At 40.7% G+C, this 24565-nt stretch overlaps 1 protein-coding gene across 3 annotated transcripts in view; it reads left to right on the top strand.

Annotated features, from left to right (window-relative positions):
- The window catches only part of LOC129657770 (putative uncharacterized protein FLJ13197), a 111389-nt gene extending 87401 nt beyond the window's left edge, over positions 1 to 23988 (top strand). For 2 of the 3 annotated variants that reach the window (XR_008717102.1, XM_055588266.1), the window contains one exon: positions 22402 to 23988. Coding sequence is in view for 1 of the 3 variants with exons in the window: in XM_055588266.1 (XP_055444241.1) it covers positions 22402 to 22443 (42 nt within the window). In the remaining 2 variants the exon portion in view is untranslated. Of the gene's footprint in view, positions 1 to 17277; positions 17591 to 22401 lie in introns of those variants that run through there. The other variant, XR_008717101.1, reaches the window with a different exon arrangement.
- The last annotated feature ends 577 nt before the right edge of the window (positions 23989 to 24565 follow it).

Genomic DNA, 24565 nt, shown 5'->3' with positions numbered 1-24565 from the left:
ATTGTGACTCAAATTGCAAAGCATTTATTTTGTTGTGTTCAGACTTTGAACCACAGTTACTGAGATATCTGAGTTTAAAAAATGATATTGAATGGCTATCAGAACACAAATGTTGGTGAGGATATGGAGAAAAGAGAACCCTTTGTACATTATTGATGGGAATGTAAATTGGTGAGCTACTATGAAAAACAGTATGGGGATTTCTCAAAAAACTAAAAATAGAACTATCATGCTGCTGCTATTGCTGCTGCTGTGTCGCTTCAGTCGTGTCTGACTCTGTGCGACCCCATAGACGGCAGCCCACCAGGCTTCCCCATCCCTGGGGACGTCTTGCCCCGTCCAGGCAAGAACACTGGAGTGGGTTGCCATTTCCTTCTCCAATGCGTGAAAGTGAAAGTGAAGTCGTGTCTGACTCTAGCGACCCCATGGACTGCAGCCTACCAGGCTCCTCTGTCCATGGGATTTTCTAGGCAAAAGTTCTGGAGTGGGGTGCCATTGCCTTCTCCGAGAACTATCATATGACTTAGCAATTCCACTCCTTAGCACATATCTGAAAAAAATGAAAACACTGAGTTGAAAAGATACATACATCCCAATGTTCATAGCAGCATTATTTACAATTGCCAAGATATGGAAGCAATCTAAATGTCCATTAACAGATGAATGGATAAAAAAGATGTGGCATATATATATATATATATATATATATATATATATATATATAAAATGGAATACTACCCAACCATAAAAAAGAACCTAATTTTGCCATTTGCAGCAACATGGATGGACTTGGAGGGCATATGTCAAGCCTATGCTCTTTCCAGTTGTCATGTACAGTTGTGAGAGTTGGACCATAAAGAAGGCAGAGCACCAAAGAACCGATAGTTTCGAACTGTGGTACTGGAGAGGACTCTTGAGAGTCCCTTGGACAGCAAGGAGATCAAACCAGTCAATCTTAAAGGAAATCAACCTTGAATACTCATTGGAAAGACTGATACTGAAGCTGAAGCCTGAATACTTTGGCCACTTGATATGAAGAGTTGACTTATTGGAAAAGACCTTGATGCTGGAAATGATTGAAAGCAGAAGAAGAGGGTGACAGGATGAGATGGTTGGATGGCATCACTGATGCAATGGACATGATTTTGGGCAAACTCTGGGAGATGGTAGGGCACAAGGAGGCCTGGTGTGCTTCGCAACATGGGGTTACAAAGAGTCAGACACAACTGAGCAACTGAAAAACAGCAATGCTAAGTAAAATTAGTCAGACAGAGAAAGACAAATACTGTATGATGTCATTTATATGCAGAATCTAAAAAATATAACAAACTAGTGAATATAACAAAAAATAAGCAGACTCACAGAGAATAAGCTAGTGGTTACCTGGGCTGGAGTGGGAGGGAAGGGGAAAGGGGCAATATAGGGGTAGAGAATAAGGTACAAACTATTGGGTATAAAATAAACTACAAGGATATGATGCATAATACAGGGACTATAGCCAATATTTTATAATAACTATAAATGGAATATAACCTTTAAAATTGTGAATCACTGTGTTGTACACCTATAACATAAAATATTATATACATCCACTATACTTCAATAAAAATAAATGAATAAAATAAATGAAAATATTGTTGAATTTCTCATCATATACTGCAGATAGATTTGAAAAACCTCTTCCCAGTGAACACTTAAATTAGCAGAGGAGACTCTTCACAGTAGAGGGTAATCAAACTTTGAATTGCCTATCACTCAAACTTTTGGCCTGCTTTCAAAATCTGCACAAATTTATTAAATAATTTAAAAGTATCCTAAATGTTCCAGTATGCTGTTTGAAAAACTTACTATTTGTAACTACTCACCTATGTGAATCAAGATTTTCTCAATACCGTGCAAATAAATGCAGAAGCAAACTGCAAGTTAAGGCTGATACAAGCCTGCACTTGTCATTCCTTAACCCAAATTTAGAACATTTGCATATTATTTGCAAATTAGAGTAGACTGTTTTCATTTTAACCTGTCCAGCATCTTTCCTTCTTCTCCTGGCAATAGCACCTTGGTTTTCCTCTGAGATGCCATCTGTCCCCACTCTCAGTTCGTGGAGACTCTGGGAGGATGAAGGACCCACCATGACCATTCAGTGTGTATCATGGTCCAGAGCAAAGTGAACAGGTCTGGGGATGGGTGTGTGAGTCAATCAGGCCATGGAGACTTAGTTCTGAGATTGTGTTGGGTTCTGTTAAGAAGGAGATTGCAACTCGTAAAGATTGTTATAAGCCTAGATCTGCTGGGGACTGCCACAGGGAGGACACCCATCTTGAGAATGGAGCCACCAACATGGAGGGACATGGAGCTGAGAAATGGACAGAAAGCTTTGATGATATTCTTTCAGCCCCCTCCATCAACTGATTGCAGAATCCCAGAACCACTTCTAGATTTACATGAGTTTATGTATCTTTCTCTTCCCTCACTTTTTGTTTTTCTTCCCTGAGTTAGTTCGGCTGGGGCTTTCTGTCATTTGTACTTGATTGATGTGCAAACGATTACACTTTTTTCTCATTAGTTAATTTAAGAATAAGCAAATGCAGTAAAGTTGAGATTATAAAAGTAAGTTTGCATTCATAAAACATCACTTCTCTTTGTTATATGGGTTCAAGTTCCTCATAATAATTGCTTGACAATGTAAATATTTGAAGTATAAAAATTTAAAAATAAATATGGAACAAATATATGAAATGTTTACAATTTGCAGACCACAAAATAAGCTCAAATACATGTGTTGCGAGTCATCACAGGCCATTTGCAGTCTCTCCTGACTTTTCCAGTCTCAGGCCTTGAATTCCCTTCACGTCAGAATTCTAACATTCTCTCTCTAGCCGCCTCTGCCTCTCAATCTTCTGAGTCTTGCTTGGCTCTTATCCTCTGCTCAGAATACCACCCTTTTCTAGATCTTGAATTTTTTTTACTCATTCTTTATGGATCAGCTAAATAGTACTTCCTCTGTAAAGCCTTCTAGAATATTTCCATGTGCACTTAGTTACTCTTTCTTCTGTTTAGTTCTCATCACAGTTGGACCTGTACTGTGACTGGGAACGCATAACTGACTTCCTTCTCATCTGGAGTTTCATGGGCTGGGCCTGCTTCTTACTCATCTGTGGATACTTCCTGCTTAAGCTCTGTCTGGCACCTGGTAGATGCTTGATGCATATTATCAAATAAAATTTCAGTGCCAGGGCTGGGGGTAGGTGTTGCTTTTATTTTCTCTCTGAGGGGGGCTTCCCAGGTGGCACAGTGGTAAAGAATCCACCTGACAAGGCAGGAGGTGCCAGAAATGCAGGTTCGATCCCTGGGTGGGAAAGCTTCCCTGGAGGAGGAAATGGCAACCCACTCCAGTATTCTTGCCTGGAAAATTCCATGTACAGAGGAGCCTGGCGGGCTATAGATTATGGGGTCGCAGACATGACTGAGCATGCACAACCTCAGCCTCTCTCTGGGGTACTGCAGGCCCTTCTCGTTTAGGGTGTAGAGGGAGCTGTGTGTATTGTGCTTAGGAGTACTACTGTCAGCATTCACAATCACCAAACACCGTAAATGACCCGTGTTCCATTCATGCAGAGTCCTGGTCTAAGGGTGAGTCTTATTGGCTCTATTTATTGGCTCCTTGATTTTAATGGGGCCTTGAGCCAAACTTAGAAATGCACAAATCAAAAAGCTCCAAGGCCATTCAGTATTGTGGATGGTACCATTCTTCATCAGTTTTTATTTTGGCTTAGTAGTTTAGTATATTTTTCCCTTGGAAATTTCCATATTTCACAAAAATGGAAGATGCTTACCCAAGTAGTTTGCAAGTATTTCAAAACACATTTAGCTATCAGGAGGCTTGCTTTATACCCAGCCACACTGGGCGCGTCAACTTCTTTGGGCATCATTCATGACTCCTGTCACCTTCTTGGGCTGTTTAATTGACCTGTATGCTTTGGGCCATCGTAGTGACTTCCCATGTTGCTTTCCTGAGTAACTAATGATAGATACTATACCTACAAGTAGTAACCACTCCCAATTTCAGCTGGACTTGTTGAACAACATTAAATGCTCTTAAACTGGCCTTCTTTTGCTGATGGACTTTCTTGGGGATTGAGCACCTCACCCACTACCTCCTTGTTGAGGAAGAATATTGCTATGGACCCTTTACCTTGTATCACAGGATGCCTTCTATCTTCCCATCTGGAAGAGAATGCAGAGCCCATTCTATTGACCAGTGGGTAGTTAACTGTGATGACCTAGTTCCTACTGAGTGATAAGGAACATTTTCTTTGTGGAAACAGCCATGCAGAGGGGAGTGCCAATCCAGATGCTAGGGTTGTTGGGCTGGCCCTGGGCCAGTCCACAGATATCAAGACTAAGTTCATCTCTTTGGGATTGAATTCTGCTGGATTTTCATGGGGAATAAGGAGGAAGATGGACAACAGAGGTGAAAGGTTCTGTTCCCTTGGGCCTTCCTACTTTGTCGGACAATGAAGGCAAATTATAGACTGGAGAACACTGTTTGGGACGCATGATGACTTGTTAAAAAGAGTCAGCTACTCTGATAATCCTGAGTAGGAAATGACAACCCACTCCAGTATTCATGCCTGGAAGATTCCATGGACAGAGGAGCTTGGAGGGCTATAGTTCATGGAGTCACAAAGAGTTGGACATGACTGAGTGACTGAACATGCATGCACCCTGCTTTTCCAGTAGTCAATCCCATCATAAACCATTTTATTTTCAAAATGACCTTTTCTGTTGATTTGGTTGTCTGTTGATTGAGTTTACCCAGTTGCCCCTTCCTAGCATTTGGGGCTAGGTGAGCTTTACAGGAATCATAAAATCAAAGAAAGAGAGTGTGTTTGGAGTAGATATGTTGCTTTTCATGATTAAAGTCTGAAAAATAAAGAAAAAAGACTTTGCTCCCATTCTCTAGAACATTTTTGTGTTGTTTTCCTGAAAATGTAGAATTACACATATTTTAGAAGGTAGGATAAACTGATTAAGAAAATATGATCATAAATGTCTACTCTGGATCTCTGGAATGCAGTAAGGGACAATCTGCTTTTATGGAAAGTGTAGGAGCCTTGGGGTCTGCTGGGCATGAGTTCAAATCCTATCATTGGCTCCTATTGCTGTGAATAGAAGGATTACTATCAGGTTCAGAGAGAGAATATGTAGCAAAGAATAAGATTTCTAATAGTGTAGTTTATTGTATAATAAGAACATTTTAAAAAGTAAAATTAAGTATTCTTGAAACTTTTGTCAGTATATATACCATGCAAAAGTAAGCTGCTTCCTATTCCCAGGGATTCTGTTAGTTTTGTAAGAAAAAGTGGGGGTGGGCAGCCTTTTCTTTGTTTGCAGCCTTTCTCTGGTGCATTTTGATCTTGAGATTGGTGATGTCTTCCTGTATCCTCCAAGGACTTTCGGTTTGGTGGACATTGAGAGCAGTACCCACTTGTTCCTACAGAGATGGAAACAAGGGGCTTATTGGCCATCTCACTCAAAAGGCTCTAGACAGAGAAGGAGAAAGAGGAAGTGAAGAGGTTTAGGATTTGGAAGGAGATGAGTGCTCTCTGTATCTGCCTGGCAGAGTGAAAACTCCTAAGTGCAGAAAACATAATGACTGCCTTTGTTGGCTGGAAGGTTGCTGGTGCCTTTGGTTGTCAAGTTTTTGCCTGCTTCATAGAGGCAGGCAGAAAGCAAGAGATGCTAGATTCCCTTGAGTTAAGCACTTTGTAGTGCCAGGATATTAAAAAAATTTTTTAATTTGTTGGAATGCAAATTCAAGAGAAAAATGTGAAATTGTTGCATAAATGCATGCCATTTTGAAGTCTAATAAGTCCAAAGCATTATAACTTTGTGAGAAAACCATAAAACATAAATGCTATTAACCTAGCAAAGTCATCTTAATTATGTGCACTAATAATATTGCAAACATTTGTCTTCCCTCCAACTACATTTCTCTTAAAAGTGGGAGAAGGTACAGAAATGTTTTTTTCCCCCACCTTTATTCATTAAAACATTTTAGTAGCTCCCTTTGTATAATTGATTATTGTATGAAGGTAAATGCATGGATGTTGCCTCAGTTTGAGTGCCAGCTCCACCTTTTATAAGGAAATCCTTTAACCTCTCAGTGATGTGATTTCTTTTAAAATGGGATTATTGTAAGTATTAAATGAGTGAATACGTGAAGTGTTTGGCAAGTAAGTATTATGTAAGTGTAATACTTTCTTTCTCTTCTTATAGGCCAGTTTATCTGTGAGGAAGACAAAGTAGGAGTTACTAATGTCCTGTGTGGAATATAAAGCTCAGAATGACAGAATACCTTCTGTGGGATCAAATATTTAGTAAGCTAAAAAAGTGGGATTCAAATTTAAGCATTCTAGCTTTCTACTCTATCTTCCTTAACTTCTAGAAATTTTACACTCTTGGTCTTCTCCTTAATGCTCTGGGAGTGAATTGAGCACAAGTATTGATTGAATATGTCTTCTTCAAATATATATTTATTAATTGAATAGAATGACTAAGAAGGAGATATTGCCTACAGGAATACTAGTAAACTTTCTCTGATATAATAACACAAACATTCAAGCATCTTATAGACTTTTCCCCCCTTAGAGTAACCAAGTGTTTTGTTATTATTATTTTCAGATAAGGTTGAATAAAGACAACTGATGCTCAAGTTATCACTATGCCAAGTTCAACAACCAAGAGTGAACAAGTCCTCAGTTTGTGTCATTTCATCAGCATAAATTCATCATGCTGATGAAATGACACAAAAGCCATGTTACAAATGATGCAGTCATTGAAAATGAAGCATTTGCACAATTTGAAAGTACGGTTAATCTTACAGGAAATCTATTTCCATATCTTTTGTCCACATGTGGCTATCATTGCTTTTAATCAAAACACTGAAGCATGAATCACCCTGAACAACAGCATATAAGACTGAGAACAAGATTTCAGAAGAAATCCCTTCATTTTATCAATGTGTCTACTTGGAAGCTGTAGGAGTTGGAGAGGAGGAGTTGATGGCTATATTGTTTTGTACATTGTTATGCTGAACAGTTATAGAGGGGGCAGGGAGAGGAGATTGATGATAACCTGGAAGAGCAAAGATGAAGGAAAAGAGCTGCTTAGGGCACAGTGCTTGTTCACTTCAGTTCAGTTGCTCAGTCCTGTCCAACTCTGCAACCCCATGGACTGCAGCACGCCAGGCCTCCCTGTCCATCACCAACTCCCAGAGTTTACTCAAACTCATGTTTATTGAGTCGGTGATGCCATCCAACCATCTCATCCTCTGTCGTCCCCTTCTTCTCTCACCCCCAATCTTTCCCAGCATCAGGGTCTTTTCCAACGAGTCAGTTCTTCACATCAGGTGGGCAAAGTATTGGAGTTTCAGCTTCAACATCAGTCCTTCCAATGAATATTCAGGACTGATTTCCTTTAGGATTGACTGGTTTGATCTTGCAGTCCAAGGGACTCTCAAGAGTCTTCTCCAGCACCACAGTTCAAAAGCATCAATTCTTTGGTGCTCAGCTTTCTTTATAGTCCAACTCTCACATCCATACATGATTACTGGAAAAACCATAGCCTTGACTAGACAGACCTTTGCTGGCAAAGTAATGTCTCTGCTTTTTAATATGCTGTCTAGGTAGATCATAATTTTTCTTCCAAGGAGTAAGCGTCTTTTAATTTCATGACTGCAGTCACCATCTGCAGTGATTTTGGAGCCTCCCAAAATAAACTCAGACACTGTTTCCACTGTTTCTCCATGTATTTGCCATGAAGTGATGGGACCAGAAGACATGATCTTAGTTTTCTGAATGTTGAGTTTTTAGCCAACTTTTCACTCTCCTCTTTAGTTCTTCTTCACTTTCTGCCATAAAGGTGGTGTCATCTGCATATCAGAGCTTATTGATATTTCTCCCAGCAATCTTGATTCCAGCTTGTGCTTCATCCAGCCCAGTGTTTCTCATGATGTACTCTGCATATAAATTAAATAAGCTGGGTGACAATATACAGCCTTGACATACTCCTTTTCCTATTTGGAACCAGTCTGTTGTTCCATGTCCAGTTCTAACTGTTGCTTCCTGACCTGCATTCAGATTTCTCAAGAGGCAGGTCAGGTGGTGTGGTATTCCCATCTCTTTCAGAATTTTCCACAGTTTGTGGTAATCCACACAGTCAAAGGCTTTGGCATAGTCAATAAAGCAGAAATAGATGTTTTTCTGGAACTCTCTTGCTTTTTCAATGATCCAATGAATGTTGGCAATTTGATCTCTGGTTCCTCTGCCTTTTCTAAAACCAGCTTGAACATCAGGAAGTTCATGGTTCACGTATTGCTGAAGCCTGGCTTGGAGAATTTTGAGCATTACTTTACTGGAGAAGGAAATGGCAACCCACTCCAGTACTCTTGCCTGGAAAATCCCATGGGCGGAAGAGCCTGGTAGGCTACAGTCCATGGGTTCCCAAAGAGTCAGACATGACAGAGTGACTTCATTTTCACCTTTTCACTTTCACTTACTAGTGTGTGAGATGAGTACAGTTGTGAGGTAGTTTGAGCATTCTTTGGCATTACCTTTCTTTGGGATTGGAATGAAAACTGACCCTTTCTAGTCCTGTGGCCACTGCTGAGTTTTCCAAATTTGCTGACATATTGAGTGCAGCACTTTCACAGCATCATCTTTTAAGATTTGAAATAGCTCAACTGGAATTCTATCACCTCCACTAGCTTTGTTCATAGTGATGCTTTCTAAGGCCCACTTGACTTCACATTCCAGGACGTCTGGCTCTAAGTGAGTGATCACACCGTTGTGATTATCTGGGTTTTGAAGATCTTTTTTGTATAGTTCTTCTGTGTATTCTTGCCACCTCTTCTTAATATCTTCTGCTTCTGTTAGGTCCATACCATTTCTATTCTTCATTGAGCCCATCTTTGCATGAAATGTTCCCTTGGTATCTCTAATTTTCTTGAAGAGATCTCAAGTCTTTCCCATTCTATTGTTTTCCTCAATTTTTTTGCACTGATCACTAAGGAAGGCTTTCTTATCTCTCCTTGCTCTTCTTTGGAACTCTGCATTCAAATCTTTCCTTTTCTCCTTTGCTTTTCCCTTTTCCAGTGCTTGTTAGGAGTAGATAAATTTGCCATAAGGAAGTTTGTTTTAGTTCTTTTAAGGTTTTAGAAAAGATTTTTAAGTTAATTTCATAGAATTTTATTACTGAGAAGAATTTTAGAACTTATTTGCCAGAACCTTTTCACTTTTTTTGGTCAGGTAGACAATTGAGCTGTCTCTCTCTCTCTCACTGATGCAATGGACATGAATTTGGGCAGAATCTGAGAGATGATGAGGGACAGGGAGGCCTGGCATGCTGCAGTCCATGGGGGCACAAAGAGTCGGACATGACTTGGCAACTGAACAACAATACGCAATTGAGGTATAGAGGGATCAGTAATTCCTCCAATGTCACAAGTTGAGTGTAAACCAAGTCGTGATCAGGTCTTTTGATTCCCCTTTTAGCTCACTATTGAATCCTGTACCTGATATGTTGCTGGTATTCTGCAAATATTTGATGAAGGAAAGAAAGAAAAAAAATGAATGAATGACTCTATCTCTCATCCCTTTGTTTTTGGACCATTTTGTACCCCAAATTAAGAACAAGTCAAAAGAGATTGTCTTCTGCTTTGTAGTTGGGCATGAAGATGGGGAAAGCAAAATTTCTAGTTCTGACACAAACACATCAGAAAAATGACCCCATTTCTTTTTTATTTTCCTCTTTCTCAAGGGAGGAATCATTCAGCAGAAATGTGTCTGCTGGGAGGGCCAGGTTCTGAAGTCAGCCACAGGATGAAAATTACAGATAAGCAAAACTTACCTTGAGGCTATCTTAGGGAGGTACCATGCTGGAGCCTGGTGGACTATTTCTCAGCCAGTTTTCCCTCTGTCTTTGGAGCAGACAGCTGTTCTCTAGATTGAGTATCAGTGAAGCAGTTAGCTTAAATTTTGGGGTCATATATATGAAAAATGTGTCTTTTAAGCAAAAGACTGCACAGGGAAGGGTCTGTAGGCATGGAAACAAACCTAGGGCAAGACATATATGCTGGTGGTCTGTCTCATGTTCACTCTGGGGCATATGCTTTTTAAGATTGATATTCTCTCTCTCTTTCTCTCGCATATAATCCAATATATATAAATTTAACGTATGTAAGATTTCACTCCACCATTATATCTGGTACACTGGAAAAGCTGAATTAAACACTGCCCCAGTGTCTAGAATTAAGATCCACATTAAAGGTATTTCTTTTATCTTGTAGAACATCTTAGATAAAGATGAGATGGCTAAACTCTAGAATTAGATAATTTTGCTGACTGTGCTATAAATTATTATTACTTTTTTTTTTTGCTGTGGAGGCTTAAAAAGGAATTTTTGGTATGGATATGCTTGGGAAAAGGAAAATATATTATATGATGACTGAATTCAGAGAAATTTAAATGCAAAAGGCAATCAGCTTCTGCCACTCTTGTCCTCTTCCCCCATCTCTGAAAAAAGCAAAACAAGATCCCTGGTTTGCTCAGACTCCCTCTTTAAGACTTGGTTCAGACATCCAAGCTTTCTATCTTCAATAGGCTGTTTGTTGCTTTTTATGCATCTCTCTCTCACTTCCTACTCATCTCTACTCCTAAATCTCCATTCCCATTCTTTTTTATGCTGCAGCTTCACCATGGACACAGACCATAGTATCAAGGAGGCTTTTGTGAGAATTTCTTAAACTTACTAAAAAGTAATCAACTCTTGCAGACATTACAAAGGAGGCCTTTGGACAGAGACACCTAGCTGCTTTCCTGGAACAATACCTGGGGAATTATTTTTTGGCTCCAAGAGGATAATATTTTAAGTTGTTATATATTTGCTGATCTTGGGGGGATGCTTGGAACCATCCAGGATGCACAGGCAGCTTGGGCTCTTGGCCCATTTGGCTCAGTCTAAATATTTGGAGGATGAATATTTGAAAATGCATTTAAACATTTAGAGCATTCTATTTGTTTTTCTAATGAGTTGCATTGTTAGTGCAATACGCTTCTGAAGCAGGATTCTGTCTGTGGGATGAACCTCCTGGACAAGCCCAGGCTCGAGTTTCATCTTAGGCCTTGGTGTGAAGCCAGAGATGTGCATGTCCATTGGTTAATGTCCACACCCATGAAGTGGGTTATTATTATAATCAGTCACCTTCAACGCCTGTGTTCTAAAGTCATGCTAAGGGTCTGACCCAACTCTGTACTGAAGCCAGGAATGGAACTTCTCACATACACACGCACAGACACATACAGACACACACATAGACACAGGCACATACACACACATGCACACACACACACTTCATTTCTCAAACCATTTGCTGCAGTGTTTCCCTCCTTTTGTTAGTGCAGTAGCTTTGTAATTATTGCCAACTTTCTACTCTACACTGTGAGCATCTGTGGTCAGCTTTCCTCTCCCACCTACTAGAAGATATCTTTGGACTGGTATGTGCTTAGAGAATTTAAACTAATACAACTGCATTAGATTATGTAAAACATAATTAGGAAAGCAAATTTGCTGTAAAAGCAGCCTATGTGTTTATAGAACTTGGAACCAATTATAAGCAACTAGGGGGTTTTCCATGTTCTTTAGACCCACAGATATATCCAAGGACCTCAATTATATCAACTATTTGCCTATCTCAATCAAGTGATCTAGATAATTGCCAAATATCTACTTTGCTATGCCGTCGCGTCCTAGACTCTCATTGTCTCGGTAGAATGGGAGTGAGTGTCAGCTTCACTTCTGAAATTTGAAGTAGAAAGGACTGGGGAGGCCTGGTGGGGTGGGGTAGCATGGGTGTGTACCGGGCCTGTAATTACCGTGGTAAGGTGTCTTAGACAACCAGATAATAACCCTCTCAATAGAATTGGGGACGCAGTAGCAACAGTAAAAATTATATTAAACTGGGCCCGATGCCCAGACTATCAGCCTCAGATAAACAAAGGGTAAGAGAAACATTTCAAGAGGGACTAGCTTGTGAATCAAGGAAGCTAAAACAGACCAGAGAGGTGCTCACTTGAGGAGCTTTTACCTCCTTGCAAAAGCTCTGCCCAAACTAATTAAAATGCCCAATCTAATTAGAAATCTAACCATAATCCCCCTGGTGGCCCCTCACTCCACCCCCTTCCATTGTCAAGATGCTAATAGGGTCGCCTGGTTGAAAAAATTATTGAACCGGTGACTATGTGAACACATACACATAATCCCCCGCCTACTGAGTTGGACCAAAGATGCTAGTGATTTGTACAGTGATGGTGTTGTCTCCCTCAGCAATGATGTATGACATGGATTAATGCAGAGCGGCCATCTGCTATTGAGGAGGGTGATAGAATCTGTTCCTCGGTGGCAGACGGCTCCACAGCGCCAGCCAGCTGGCTCAGGGTGGACAAAATTGGACCCGGTAAGTGATTTCCCAGCAACCCTCTGGGGAAGTAACTCCAGGGCCTTCCCCTTAGGTGCCTATATTTGTCCCCATTGGCTTCATGTGTTCATACACATCATAGAGCTGATACAACACAATCCACTTTGGAATGTGGAGAAGAGGAAAGAAGCACATGCCCTCCATGAAGGTTAAAAGTTGCTGGTCTAGAGCATGAGACGTGCCCTTGAGTTTCATGGTTGTTGTTCAGTTGCTCAGTCCCGTCTGACTCTTTGCGACCCCATGGACCACAGCACTCCAGGCTTCCCTGTCCTTCACTATCTTCCGGAGCTTGGTCAAACTCATTTCCATTGAGGCGGTGATGCCATCCAACCATCTAGTCCTCTGTTATCCCTTTCTCCTCCTGCCTTCAATCTTTCCCAGCATCAGGGTCTTTTCTAATGAGTTGGCTCTTGGCATCAGGTGGCCAAAGTATTGGAGCTTCAGCTTCAGTCCTTCCAATGAATGTTCAGGACTGATTTCCTTTAGGATTGACTGGTTTGATCTCATTGCAGTTCCATGGGACTCTCAAGAGTCTTCTCCAGCACCACAGTTCAAAGCATCAATTCTTTGGCACTCAGCCTTCTTTATGGTCCAACTTCTTTATGGACAAAAAGAGGAAAACTGATAAAGCATATGGCTCATGTTATCTGGGAAAAGAAAAATCAGTTTCTTAGAAGAAATAAACTTTTTCTTACTTTTTCACATTTGACTTCATAAAGAGGAGAAACTGAATTTCTCAGGGTGTTTATTACAAAAACGTCAAATTGATAAAGTGCTTGGCCTATTGACGGAGAAAGGGCCTGAACATGGGCCTCCAGTGACCAATGAAAAATAGGTAGCCCTCTCCAAGTCCCTAATAGGATCATGATTTTTACCTTTTGCTCTTTGTACATCTGTGTATTTTCTAAAATATCCACTGTGAACATGCATAATATTTTCTTTTTTTAAAAGCTTTTATTTATTTATTATTTACTTTTGACCGTGCTGGGTCTTCGTTGCCACGCGGGCTTTTCTCTACTTGGGGCAAGCTGGGGCAACTCTCTAGTTGCAGTGCATGGGTTTCTCTTCATGATGGCTTCTCTTGTTGCAGAGCATGAGCTCTAGGGCAAGCACACTCCAATAGTTGCAGCTCCCAGACTCTAGAGCACAGGCTCAATAGTTGTGGTGTACAGGTTTAATTGCTCCACAGCATGTGGGATCTTTCTGGATTAGGGATTGAAATGGTGTCTCCTGCATTGGCAGGTGGATTCTTTACCACTGAGCCACCAGAGAAGCCCCTACAAGACATTTTCATGCAGATGGCCTGGTTCTGGGTCTGCTTGACCTGAGATCCATTCCTCACCCTTCCTTCCGGAGGTGTATTCAGGAGGCCTAACCCTTCAGACCGATGTTCTCAGGCCCCATGTCAGCTGGCTCCCAACTAAGTTTGGTCCATGAAGGCTCTGGTGGGAGTTTGGAGAACAGAAGGGAGGGAGAAGTCGAGGTATTTCTCTCTGTCTCTCTCTCTCTCTGTACTGGGTGATATCTCTGGCAGCTGCTACCTCTCTTCCTTGGCTCCAGCTCTCACAGGAAACCTGCCATAGTTCCCGCTTCCTCTGGGTAATTCCAGGCCCAGGGCTTGGGTAGCATCACCTCCTCCCTTTGTCCCTCCAGCCTGGGAGTGGCAGCGGCTTCCTGCCATGGTTAGTCTTTGGACTGTCTCACCGTCCCTTGTTTGGCTTTTAAGTTTCTTTCATCTCAGTGCATTAAACTTCCTCTGTTTTAAATATTCAGAGTGGTTTCTGTCTTCCTGGTTGGGTACTGACACAAAGAAACAAAAAGGTGTTTGAAACAAAAATGAATGGGGCAAAAGAATTTAGAGGACCATGAGTTGGGAAAATAACCAAGGAAGCAAAAGACAACAGATCATGGCAGCAGACACAGAGCCAAGTCCAGTCTTTGTATGCACTAGCTGGAAGGGACTTCCGGTCACGTAAGGGCCTTTTAAGGCACATTCACACACACAAATTAAAACTTCACTTTAGAGTTATCAACTCCTGAAGTGAAGGATAACAATATGTCTGTTTAGAGAAAAAACAACCCCACCCCAAACCCCCATAGGATTTAGAGTCCTAAGTCTTTCAGGTCCCATAGAATTCAAGTCCTGGCTTGTGGTGGACTCTGCAGCCTCCATTCCACCCTTCCTGAGTGGCATAGCAGCCATGGAATTTGGAGAGGACCGATCCAACCTCCAACTTCTGGGTTGTGGCCTTGATTAACATGGACACGGGTTCCTGTACTCCAGGCTTGAGCCAATCAGTACATGGCATTCCCCTGGCCACTGGTGCAGTAGAAACGAAGCCTGGGTCCCATGTTTGATGACTGGAGAGAGAAAAGTCCTTTCTCCTTCTGGGTAGTGTTGTGGGCCCTGAAACTGTTCCAGCATTTGGCTACTAAACTGACAAAGAACCCGAGAATAGAGCTGATGCAAAAAGAAGGATAAATTCAAGATAACCAAAGTAAAACAGCTGGATTTCTGATCAAACTGTTCCCAAAGCCCACTGTACCACTAAACTTTTTTTTTTTTTAAACTTTACATAATTAGTTTTGCCAAATATCAAAATGAATCCGCCACAGGTATACATGTGTTCCCCATCCTGAACCCTCCTCCCTCCTCCCTCCCCATCCACTAAACTTTTCTATTACAGAGTTTCTATATTCTATTTACTGTTTGCTGCTGCTGCTAAGTTGCTTCAGTCGTGTCCGACTCTGTGCGACCCCATAGATGGCAGCCCACCAGGCTCCCCCGTCCCTGGGATTCTCCAAGCAAGAACACTGGAGTGGGTTGCCATTTCCTTTTCCAATGCATGAAAGTGAAAAGTGAAAGTGAAGTCGCTCAGTCGTGTCCGACTCTTCACGACCCCATGGACTGCAGCCTACCAGGCTCCTCCACCCATGGGATTTTCCAGACACGAGTACTGGAGTGGGGTGCCATTGCCTTCATTTTTATTTGTATTTTCTGTTACTTGCAACCAAAAACATGTGGTTCAGTGGTTAGGACTCTGCACTTTCACTGTTGAGGGCCTGGGTTAAATTCCTGGTTGCGGAATTAAGATCCCACAAGTCTCACAGTGCTCCTCCCTCCAAACAAAACAAAATAAAAACATGCTGGTTGAGACACAGAAATGTTGTTGGCTGTGTGGCCTTGGGCTAATCACCGAATCTTTCTGACATCACTTCCCTCATCTATAAAATGGAACTATCAAGACAATTTATCTTAAGGAATTTTTGTGAGGATCTAATGAGGTAATAAATGAGTAGGTGCTTTGTAAATTGCAAGCAGTTATTTGAATCTTATCACATATATAATTTATTTCAATTGTTAATGCAGTTCTATATCTCTCCTATATATAAAAAATCAATTTTATCAAGCATAAAGTTCTATAATACCCACCTCATTGCTGTATTGTGAATTTTCACCAAGATTAATCAGTAATAGCCATTATTTCACTCTGGTGGTGGTTTAGTCGCTAAGTTATGTATGACTATTGCAACCCCAGGGACTGTAGCCCACAGGCTGGCTCCTCCATCCGTGGGATATCCCAGGTAAGAATACTGGAGTGGGTTGCCATTTCCTTTTCCAGGGGTCTTCCTGACCCAGGGATCAAACCCAGGTCTCCTGCATTGCAAGCAGATTCTTTGACTGAGCCACCAAGGATTTTACTCTGTGTAGTCCTACATAGCTTACTTATTTGAAGTCCTGGATGACCTATGTAAACTTGAAAGGATTTACCTCAAAACCCTCATGAGTGGACATGAGCTGAGTAAGCCCTCTGCGTGACCACGCATCACTCACTCGGAAAATGTGTGGTTTCATTGCTCCCCTGGAGCAGCTGTGAAAGTGGGTATGTGACATTCCTCTCACGGAGTGAAAGTTCAGGCACATCCAAAATGGACCAGCTGGTCAGTTCTGCCCTTGCATTTTCTTGGAGTTGGTGCCCTGAGGTTGTTTGGTAACCTGAGAGAATGGTTTAGGCTTGAACCTTTAAAAGAGCTGCAAAATTGAAAGCTTCCAGGGAAACAACACTTAGTGTTTAGATTTTTGTAATTACAAAAGATTAAGAGTAATTAATTTATTAAGCCTAATTAGATAAGCTGTCTAACATTTAGGGCAATGAAAATAAAAGTGCAAAAGAAGTATATTTGTTTGTTTTCCAATAATGGTATATCTTGGGACAGAACTTGGGATGGTCTTGCAGGCTATGATGGATCAGGACAGACCCATAATGACTGGAAGTAAGAACTTGACCCACCTACCCTCAGGGCTGGGACAAGCCCAGAGAACAGGAATTGCAAGTTTAGACTTGATTTTTCTCACCAAGTACTGTGAATTCTACCTCCCAATTTGACTTCACGTCTCTCCCTTCTCTGTCTGCCTCGTAACTGAGCTGGGTCAAGAGCTCATTACGTGTCACCTGGGTTAATCTCCCTGCCCCCAGATTCAAACCCCTCAAGTTGCCCTCAACTCACCTCTATTCATCCTCCACCCTGCTATAGGAGTCATCTTTTAAAATTATACTATGTTGCCCCACCCCCTTCTTCCCTTAAAGCTTTTCACTGGCTCCCTATGGGCTGATCCTATAAAGCCCAGAGCCCTTAGCATGTCAAGGAATTGTGTGGGATCTGACTTCTCTTAACAATCAATCTAGCTGCTTTCCTTCCTACCTCCCTTTCCACTCCCCCCGCCCCCCTCCCCCACCACCAAGTTCCTTCCTAACTGAATCAGAGACCTGGGACACAGCTCTTCAAGGCTGTGGTTATCAGGATTTGGCGGTCGTAAAAATTACTTGATCCTGTTTAAAATACAAATTCCTGGGCCATATCCTCACATGATTATGATCCAAGGGGCCTCCTCTAGGAATGTGAACTTTCATACAAACTTTGGTAAAGTCAGGTGCAGCTGGGAAGACTTGAAAGTCCAGGCTCAGCTGGGAATGTTGATTGAACACCTACCTGTGGCCCCTGGTGCGGCTGGATTCTGAGAGGGACCATCTGGAGATGGAGCTCTGGAGAGTAAGTGCTGTCAGAGGACCAGGCAGAAGCAAGGAGACCTCCCTATCTATAACCTGCCTTTAGAGGCAGGCAGCATCTGCCAACTACCCTTCCAGTGAGTGGCTAAGGCCAGCACCAAGCCTAGAGAAGTGAATGTACACTTCACCTCTTATAGGCAAGCTCACCTAAATGCATTTCTGGAAAATGCAATTTGCCACAACTGACTATTAGATGGTATTAATAAATGATTGTCATTTTTTTTTCTTGTCCTGTTTTCATGGATTTTTTTTGAAGTGCTTATTGAATTTGTTACAATATTGTTTCTGTTTTTTATGTTTTGGTCTTTTGGCCACAAGGCATGTGGCTTCTCAGCTCCCCAACAAGGGATTGAACCTGTACCTCCTGCATTGGAAGGTGAACTCTTAACCGCTGACTTCCAGGGAAGTCCCTTGGATTTATTTTTTAAAAAGTCCTTGATATATTAGAGAGTCATGCTAAGTATTTATGAGTGAGATGATATACTTGATATTTGCTTTAAAATCCTACAAAAAACTACCTGCAATCATAATTACTCGTGTTTACACAGTTGTTGTTGTTTAGCCACTAAGTCATGTCTGACAGTTCTTGCAACTCCATGGACTATAGACTGCCAGGCTGCTCTGCCCATGGGATTTTTCCAGGTAAGAACAACTGGAGTGGGTTGCCATTTCCTTCTCCAGGGGATCTTCCTGACCCAGGGATTGAACACACATCTCCTGTATCAGCAGGCAGATTCTTTACCACTGAGCTACTAGGGCAAGTCTTGTTTACATAGTATCATAACTTAAATGTGTGGTAACTTATAATTTCTGAACATTTACATTTAGAGCATTTTCAACTTTTTGATATTAAGCTTATTGACTGGGATAAATATCTTTGTTTCAATATTTAGTCTCAATTTTATTTCCTTAAGGCTTCCCTGGTGGCTCAGAAGTTAAAGCTTCTGCCTGCAATGCGGGAGACCTGGGTTCAATCCCTGGGTCGGGAAGATCCCCTGGAGAAGGAAATGGCAACCCACGCCAGTGTTCTTGCCTGGAGAATCCCATGGACGGAGGGGCCTGGTGGGCTACAGTCCATAGGGTCGCAAAGAATCGGACGCGACTGAGCGACTTAACTTTCAACTTTAACTTTATTTCCTTAGTGTAGACTCTAAAGCTACACATGGTATTATAGTGAAAGAACATGACCTATAAAATGACTCTTGATATATTGCCAGATTTATTTTCAAAGAGTTTCTGTTCACTTATGGTTTTCCTCCTCATCCCCAGAATGTAGGAGTATCAAGTCTTAGGTGATATCTCAATCTCTCATGCTCGCCTATTATCGTTCCAAATGAACTTCAGAATAATCTAACTAAGTGAAAAGAAAGAGGAAGAGGGAGGGAGAAGAAGGAAAGAAAAAGAAAGCTGGAGAATTCCTATTAGGATTTTCATTGGGTTAAAAAAATCCTGTGGTGCTTAAAAATCTCATACATAATGCATGAATACATACCTCCTTAAGAAATCAAATCATAATATGGAGAGGTAAACATTCATTTCTATTTACCTCCCCTCTCTCTATTGCTTTTCCCTCCAGAGATACAATTTTTAATGCCTATCATACCAGGCTTAAAAAATCCTTATGATTTTATATTTATATATGCAGACACATATACTTATTGTTAGATCAATTTTTTTGTTTCTTGCTTCTATTTTATTCATACTATCTCTATTCCTCTAATAATTATTCTTAAAAACCTAGTACATTTATTTATACATTTTATTCATTCAATGTCTAAAGTTAAACCATAGTTTTGTCCTTGCCAAATAATAAGACAAATGTCATAGGAAGTTCTTACTTCTCCCTTCTCTCCATTTCCTACCATAAGGAAATCATCTGGGGTTTTAATTCCAGATTTCATTAATTTATTTACATTGTATATCAGAACTATTTATACTTAAGTACCCATCTTTCTACATAAGGTTTTTTAAAAATATATATACGTATATATATATTTATTGGCTGCTCTGGGTCTTAGTTGTGGGATCTTAAATTGTGGCATGTGGGATGTAGTTCCCCGATCAGGAGTTGAACCTGGGTTCCCTGAATCAGGAACTCCAAGTCTTAGCCACTGGACCGACCACCAGGGAAGTTCCTACACAAGGGTTTTTTGTGCCCCATTTTTTTTTTTTTCCTTACAAGTTTTCATTTGTCTGAAATATATTCTCAAGTAATTCTTTCAGAAAGGAGCTGAACATGTTATACTTTCATGTTCAAGAAAATCTGTTTTTTCCCCTCCATTTGAATGCTGGCTGATGGGGTATATAATTTTAGATTAAAATTCTTTTGTCTGAGAATTTTGAGGATTTTCTCTATTTTTTTCCATCATCCAGTGTTGTTGACAAGAAGGCTATTACCAATCAATTTTTTTATGGTTGTTGCTTAAAACAAGTGATTGCCCCTCTCTGTCATCTTTCCAGCTTTATTTTCATGGTGTAAAGCATGGATCTCAAAGTGAGTGCCTCCTTACATCTCTGCCCTTGGCCCACCACCGAAGCCAGGCACCGCACATATGTTCTCTAGAAATAATAGAAAACAAGGTAGACTCGGTCTCTGTCTGCATGGAGAATATATTTGAGGGTTGGGGTTATGGAAAACAAGACTGTAAACAAATGCATAAACAAAGTAATTGATGTGAAAAGAAGGAAAGGAATATGTTGTTATAAATGAGAACAATGGATTGGGTGTATAGCTTCTTAAGATGAAGGAACATTTAGGAACACATAGAATTAAAAAACAACAACAACTGTATTTGATGGGTCTCTTTAATTCGAAGACTCGTGATTCACTTCAGCTCTGGGAATTCTCATTTTTGTTCAAAAAACTTCCAGTTTTGCTACCATAGGGATTTATTTGATTTAGAACTTTTGCGGGGGCGGGGGAGGCAACTTTAAAAGAATATTTATTTGGCCGTGCAGAGTCTTAGTTACAGCATGTGAGATCTTTTAATTGTGGCATGAGGGATCCTGTTCTCTGACCAGGGATTGAGCCCAGGCCCCCTGCATTGGATGTGTGGAGTCTTAGCCACTGGACCACTGGGAAAATGAAAGTGTAAGCCACTCAGTTGTGTCTGACTTTTTGCGACCCCATGGACTATGCAGTTCATGGAATTCTCCAGGCCAGAATACTGGAGTGGGTAGCTGTTCCCTTCTCTAAGGGCTCTTCCCATCGCAGGGATAGAACCTAGGTCTCCCACACTGCAGGCGGATTCTTTACCAGCTGAGCCACTAGGGAAGCCTGGCCACTGGGAAGTCCCTGTTCAGTGCAGTTGGCTGTCCTTCCTTTGGTCTACAATGGCATATCTATTAGGATTTTTCATTATACCCTCTGTCTCATGTTCTCTTTTCGTCTTCAACCTTTTGTTTTGCCATGCTACACTTTGGCCATTTTATTCTTATGTATCTTTTAGTCCACTAATTCTTTACTGCTTTGTTTAATCTGCTGTTAAACTTGTTTTAAGAACGAAAGTCCTTAATTTTGGCCATTGTATTTTCAGTTCTAGAGTTTCTATTTGATCACTTTTCAAAGCTGTAGTGTCACTTTTATAATTTACGCATCTTTGCCAACATTTTAAAGCTTATCCTTTATCTCCTTGAACATAGTAAGCATTGGTGTTTCAGAATCTACGCCATATCTACTAGAACGTGGAGCATCTCTGGGTCTGTTTCTGTTGTCTGTTATTTCCGTTGGTTCTCACTCGTCGTGTTTTGTCTTTTTTGTGTGTCTAGTTATTCTTAATTGTGTCCCAAACATCTTATTCTAAAAACTTGTAGAAATAATTTGAGAACTGAGATATTTTCTTTTTACCAGAAGACAAGTTTTATTTTTGTATCACGTGAATGTATTAGCAGTCTGGGATCACCTTAATCCAAGTATGCATTGACTGATATTTTTTAGCCTCTGGATGTTGTAAATCTGAGCTGCAGTCAGGGTGGTGGCTGATTTGCTTCCAGTTTACCTTTACACTCAGTGTGCAGGTCTTCAGGGTCCCACTTCAAAGTACTGGGAGAGCATACATTTTATCAGAGAACTGAGCTGACTTTGTTTTCTGACTTGTTATTTCTTGTCCCTGAGAGGCTGTCAGCAGTGGCTGTGTCTTTCCAGCCTTTTCTTCCAGACTGGCGCATGTCCCCTCCATAAAAGCGATTTGAGTGGCAGAATCACTTTCCTGGCTTCATTTCTTTTCCCAGATCTTGTTTCTTAAAGTAGAAGTCTTTCTCTGGTAAACTGAAAGACAGTTTTCCTGGATGAAAGGAGAATAAATTCTCCCTATGTAACCTCTCTATGAAATGAGAACTCCTCTTGCATTGTAAGCAAAGGCTTCCAAACCAGGTAATTAAGAGAATCACTAGAGGAACTTTTAAAATGGCCCAACTCTGGGATGTGTATATGTCACTGAGTGAAGACTTTCTCAGGATTTGTGACCACAAATGATTTTAAGGTAATTTACAGATCCCTAATATCCATAGATACCTTTCCCTTAGAAGCCACCTGTGCTTAGATACTCTCTTTTCCAGAGCCCTTTTCCTATTAACAGCTACCTGGGTGGACATTGAAACCAATCAGAGTTCTCAGTCCTCCTGGTATTCATAGTTTTTATCTGCCCATGAAACGGAATCAAGGTAAATCAGAATCCTACCTGGGATTTCTTTTTAAGGGCCATCAGAAAAGATTTGTACCTTCTGGACTGGGATTACTGAGGTGGGGTGGATGTGAGTCTGGCATTGCTAGTGGTTATTTTTCTTTCTCTACAGAAAGTCTGTTTAAGAAAAGAAGAAAGGAAGAGAGAGAAATAGACTGCTGACTACATGATGAAGCTTCTACATCTTGTGCTGGATACCAGTTGCATCCCTGGACTCTGTAGTTAACAGACAATACATCCCATTTCTTCTGCTTCAGCTAGTGTGAGTTGGGCTTGTATCACTGGCAAACAATGAATGCTCTGTCTCTCCATTCCAAGGAGACTGGTGTGAATAGGCAGGTTGCCAAGACAAGAATTTGGATCCAGGGAAAGAAGGCAGGTACTTAGCTATGATACCTGGAACATCTGGGATAGGACCCGAAGCACAAGATTGAACTGGGAGGATATAAAATAAAGTCAGTGCATAGATCCATCATCTCTGTCCTGTACTCATAAAAGACATCACTAACTGATCACAGCATTCTTTATACCAAGTCAGGACGTCATTGCAATCCTACTTTTAATACTGAGCATCAGGCAATGACTATTACTGATTTGAATTTAATGCCTGGAGACTGAGATTTATTTGTCCAAGAACTAGGCTTGAGCTTGGAGATTAACCTAATTTTAGTTGGGGTTTCTTTCTTGTGGATACTTTCAGAGTATGCCTGGTCAAGTATTATTATTATTAAAAATACTATGAATATGTATGATTATAAATTATTGAGCTTTCTTTTTATATATTTTAAATATTCTACATGAAACTATAAATCTGGGCTTTCCTGATAGCTCAGATGATAAAGAATCTGCCTGCAATGCAGGAAACCAGGGTTCAGTCTCTGGGTTGAGAAGACCCCCTGGAGAAGGGAATGGCAATCCACTCCAATATTCTTGCCTGGAGAATACCGTGTTCAGAACAGTGGGTGGGCTACAGTCTGTGGGGTCATAAAGAGTCGGACACAACTGAGTGACTAACACACACAGAACTATAAGTCTGGTTCCTGGATCCATGTCTTCCCACTGGTATCTTTGTTTCTTTTAGTTGTTCTAGAGAAATGATATTTTCAGTTGGTTTTGAAAGTTGTCAAGCACTGCTGGTTTTGGAATTGTCTCTGTTCTTTACAGAGAAAGCCCAGGAGATCTTGAAGCCGACACAATGGTACATCACTTGGCAGTTACAGATTTTCTTCCTGCTGTGACATAATGCTTCCTTTTGCTAACCATCTTAATTTCCTGCCCTTATCAACTTGAAAATCAATGATACGTTTCTATTATGTGGGTTTTCATTGAATCTTTTATGTTTAAATTCAACCATTTCTCCATAACCAAGCAAACACGATGTCCTACTCAACGGATTCAATTGCAATTGCTAACTGTGGTGATGGAGAAGACTCTTGAGAGTTCCTTGGACAGCAAGGAGATCAAATCAGTCAATCGTAAAGGAAATCAACCCAGAATATTCACTGGAAGAACTGATGATGGAGCTGAAGTTCCAGTACTTTGGCCACCTGATGGGAACAGCCAACTCATGGGAAAAGACCCTGATGCTGGAAAAGATGGAGAGCAAAAGGAGAAGGGCAACAGAGGATGAGATGCTTGAATAGCATTACTGATTCAATGGAGTTTGAGCAAACTCCAGGAAATAGTGAAGGACAGGGAAACCTGGTGTGCTTCAGCTCATAAGGTCACAAAGAGTTGGACTTGACAGCCACTGAACAGCAACAAGAGCATTTGTAACAGAGTTCCATGGGCTTTAGCAAAAAGTCAATACAGCCAAATATCACTCAAGTCTCTACTATTTCTAACCCTTCTTAAAATTTATTTAATATTGCAGAAGAAATGTCAACTGTGTTATTGTAGGAATAGTAGTTTTTTTGTCTCTGGATTACAACTTACTGATAGATGAAATTTAAGATGACTTAGGACAAAATATAAAAAATCATCCAATACTTAAAAAAAAGTGAGTACATCAAAAAGATCCACATAAAATGTTCAATGACCATGTTGAAAGTGCATTCACTTTGGCTAATTATAGTAGTTACTATGACTCATTATCATCAACCTCAGCTTTAATAGCTAACATTTATTTAGCATTTACTTTTGCTAGACACTCTACCAAGTGCTTTACTTGAATTATTATATTTAATTCTCACATAAGAAGGATATACTTTTATTCTGTGCTTGAGATATGGAGAGATTTGGGAACTTACCCAGTGTTACAAATGTTAATTAATATA

Source organism: Bubalus kerabau, chromosome 7 (genome assembly GCF_029407905.1).
Source record: "Bubalus kerabau isolate K-KA32 ecotype Philippines breed swamp buffalo chromosome 7, PCC_UOA_SB_1v2, whole genome shotgun sequence".
Taxonomy (NCBI): domain Eukaryota; kingdom Metazoa; phylum Chordata; class Mammalia; order Artiodactyla; family Bovidae; genus Bubalus; species Bubalus kerabau.
Note: the sequence above shows the minus strand (reverse complement) of the source record. Positions and strands in the feature narration are given on the sequence as shown.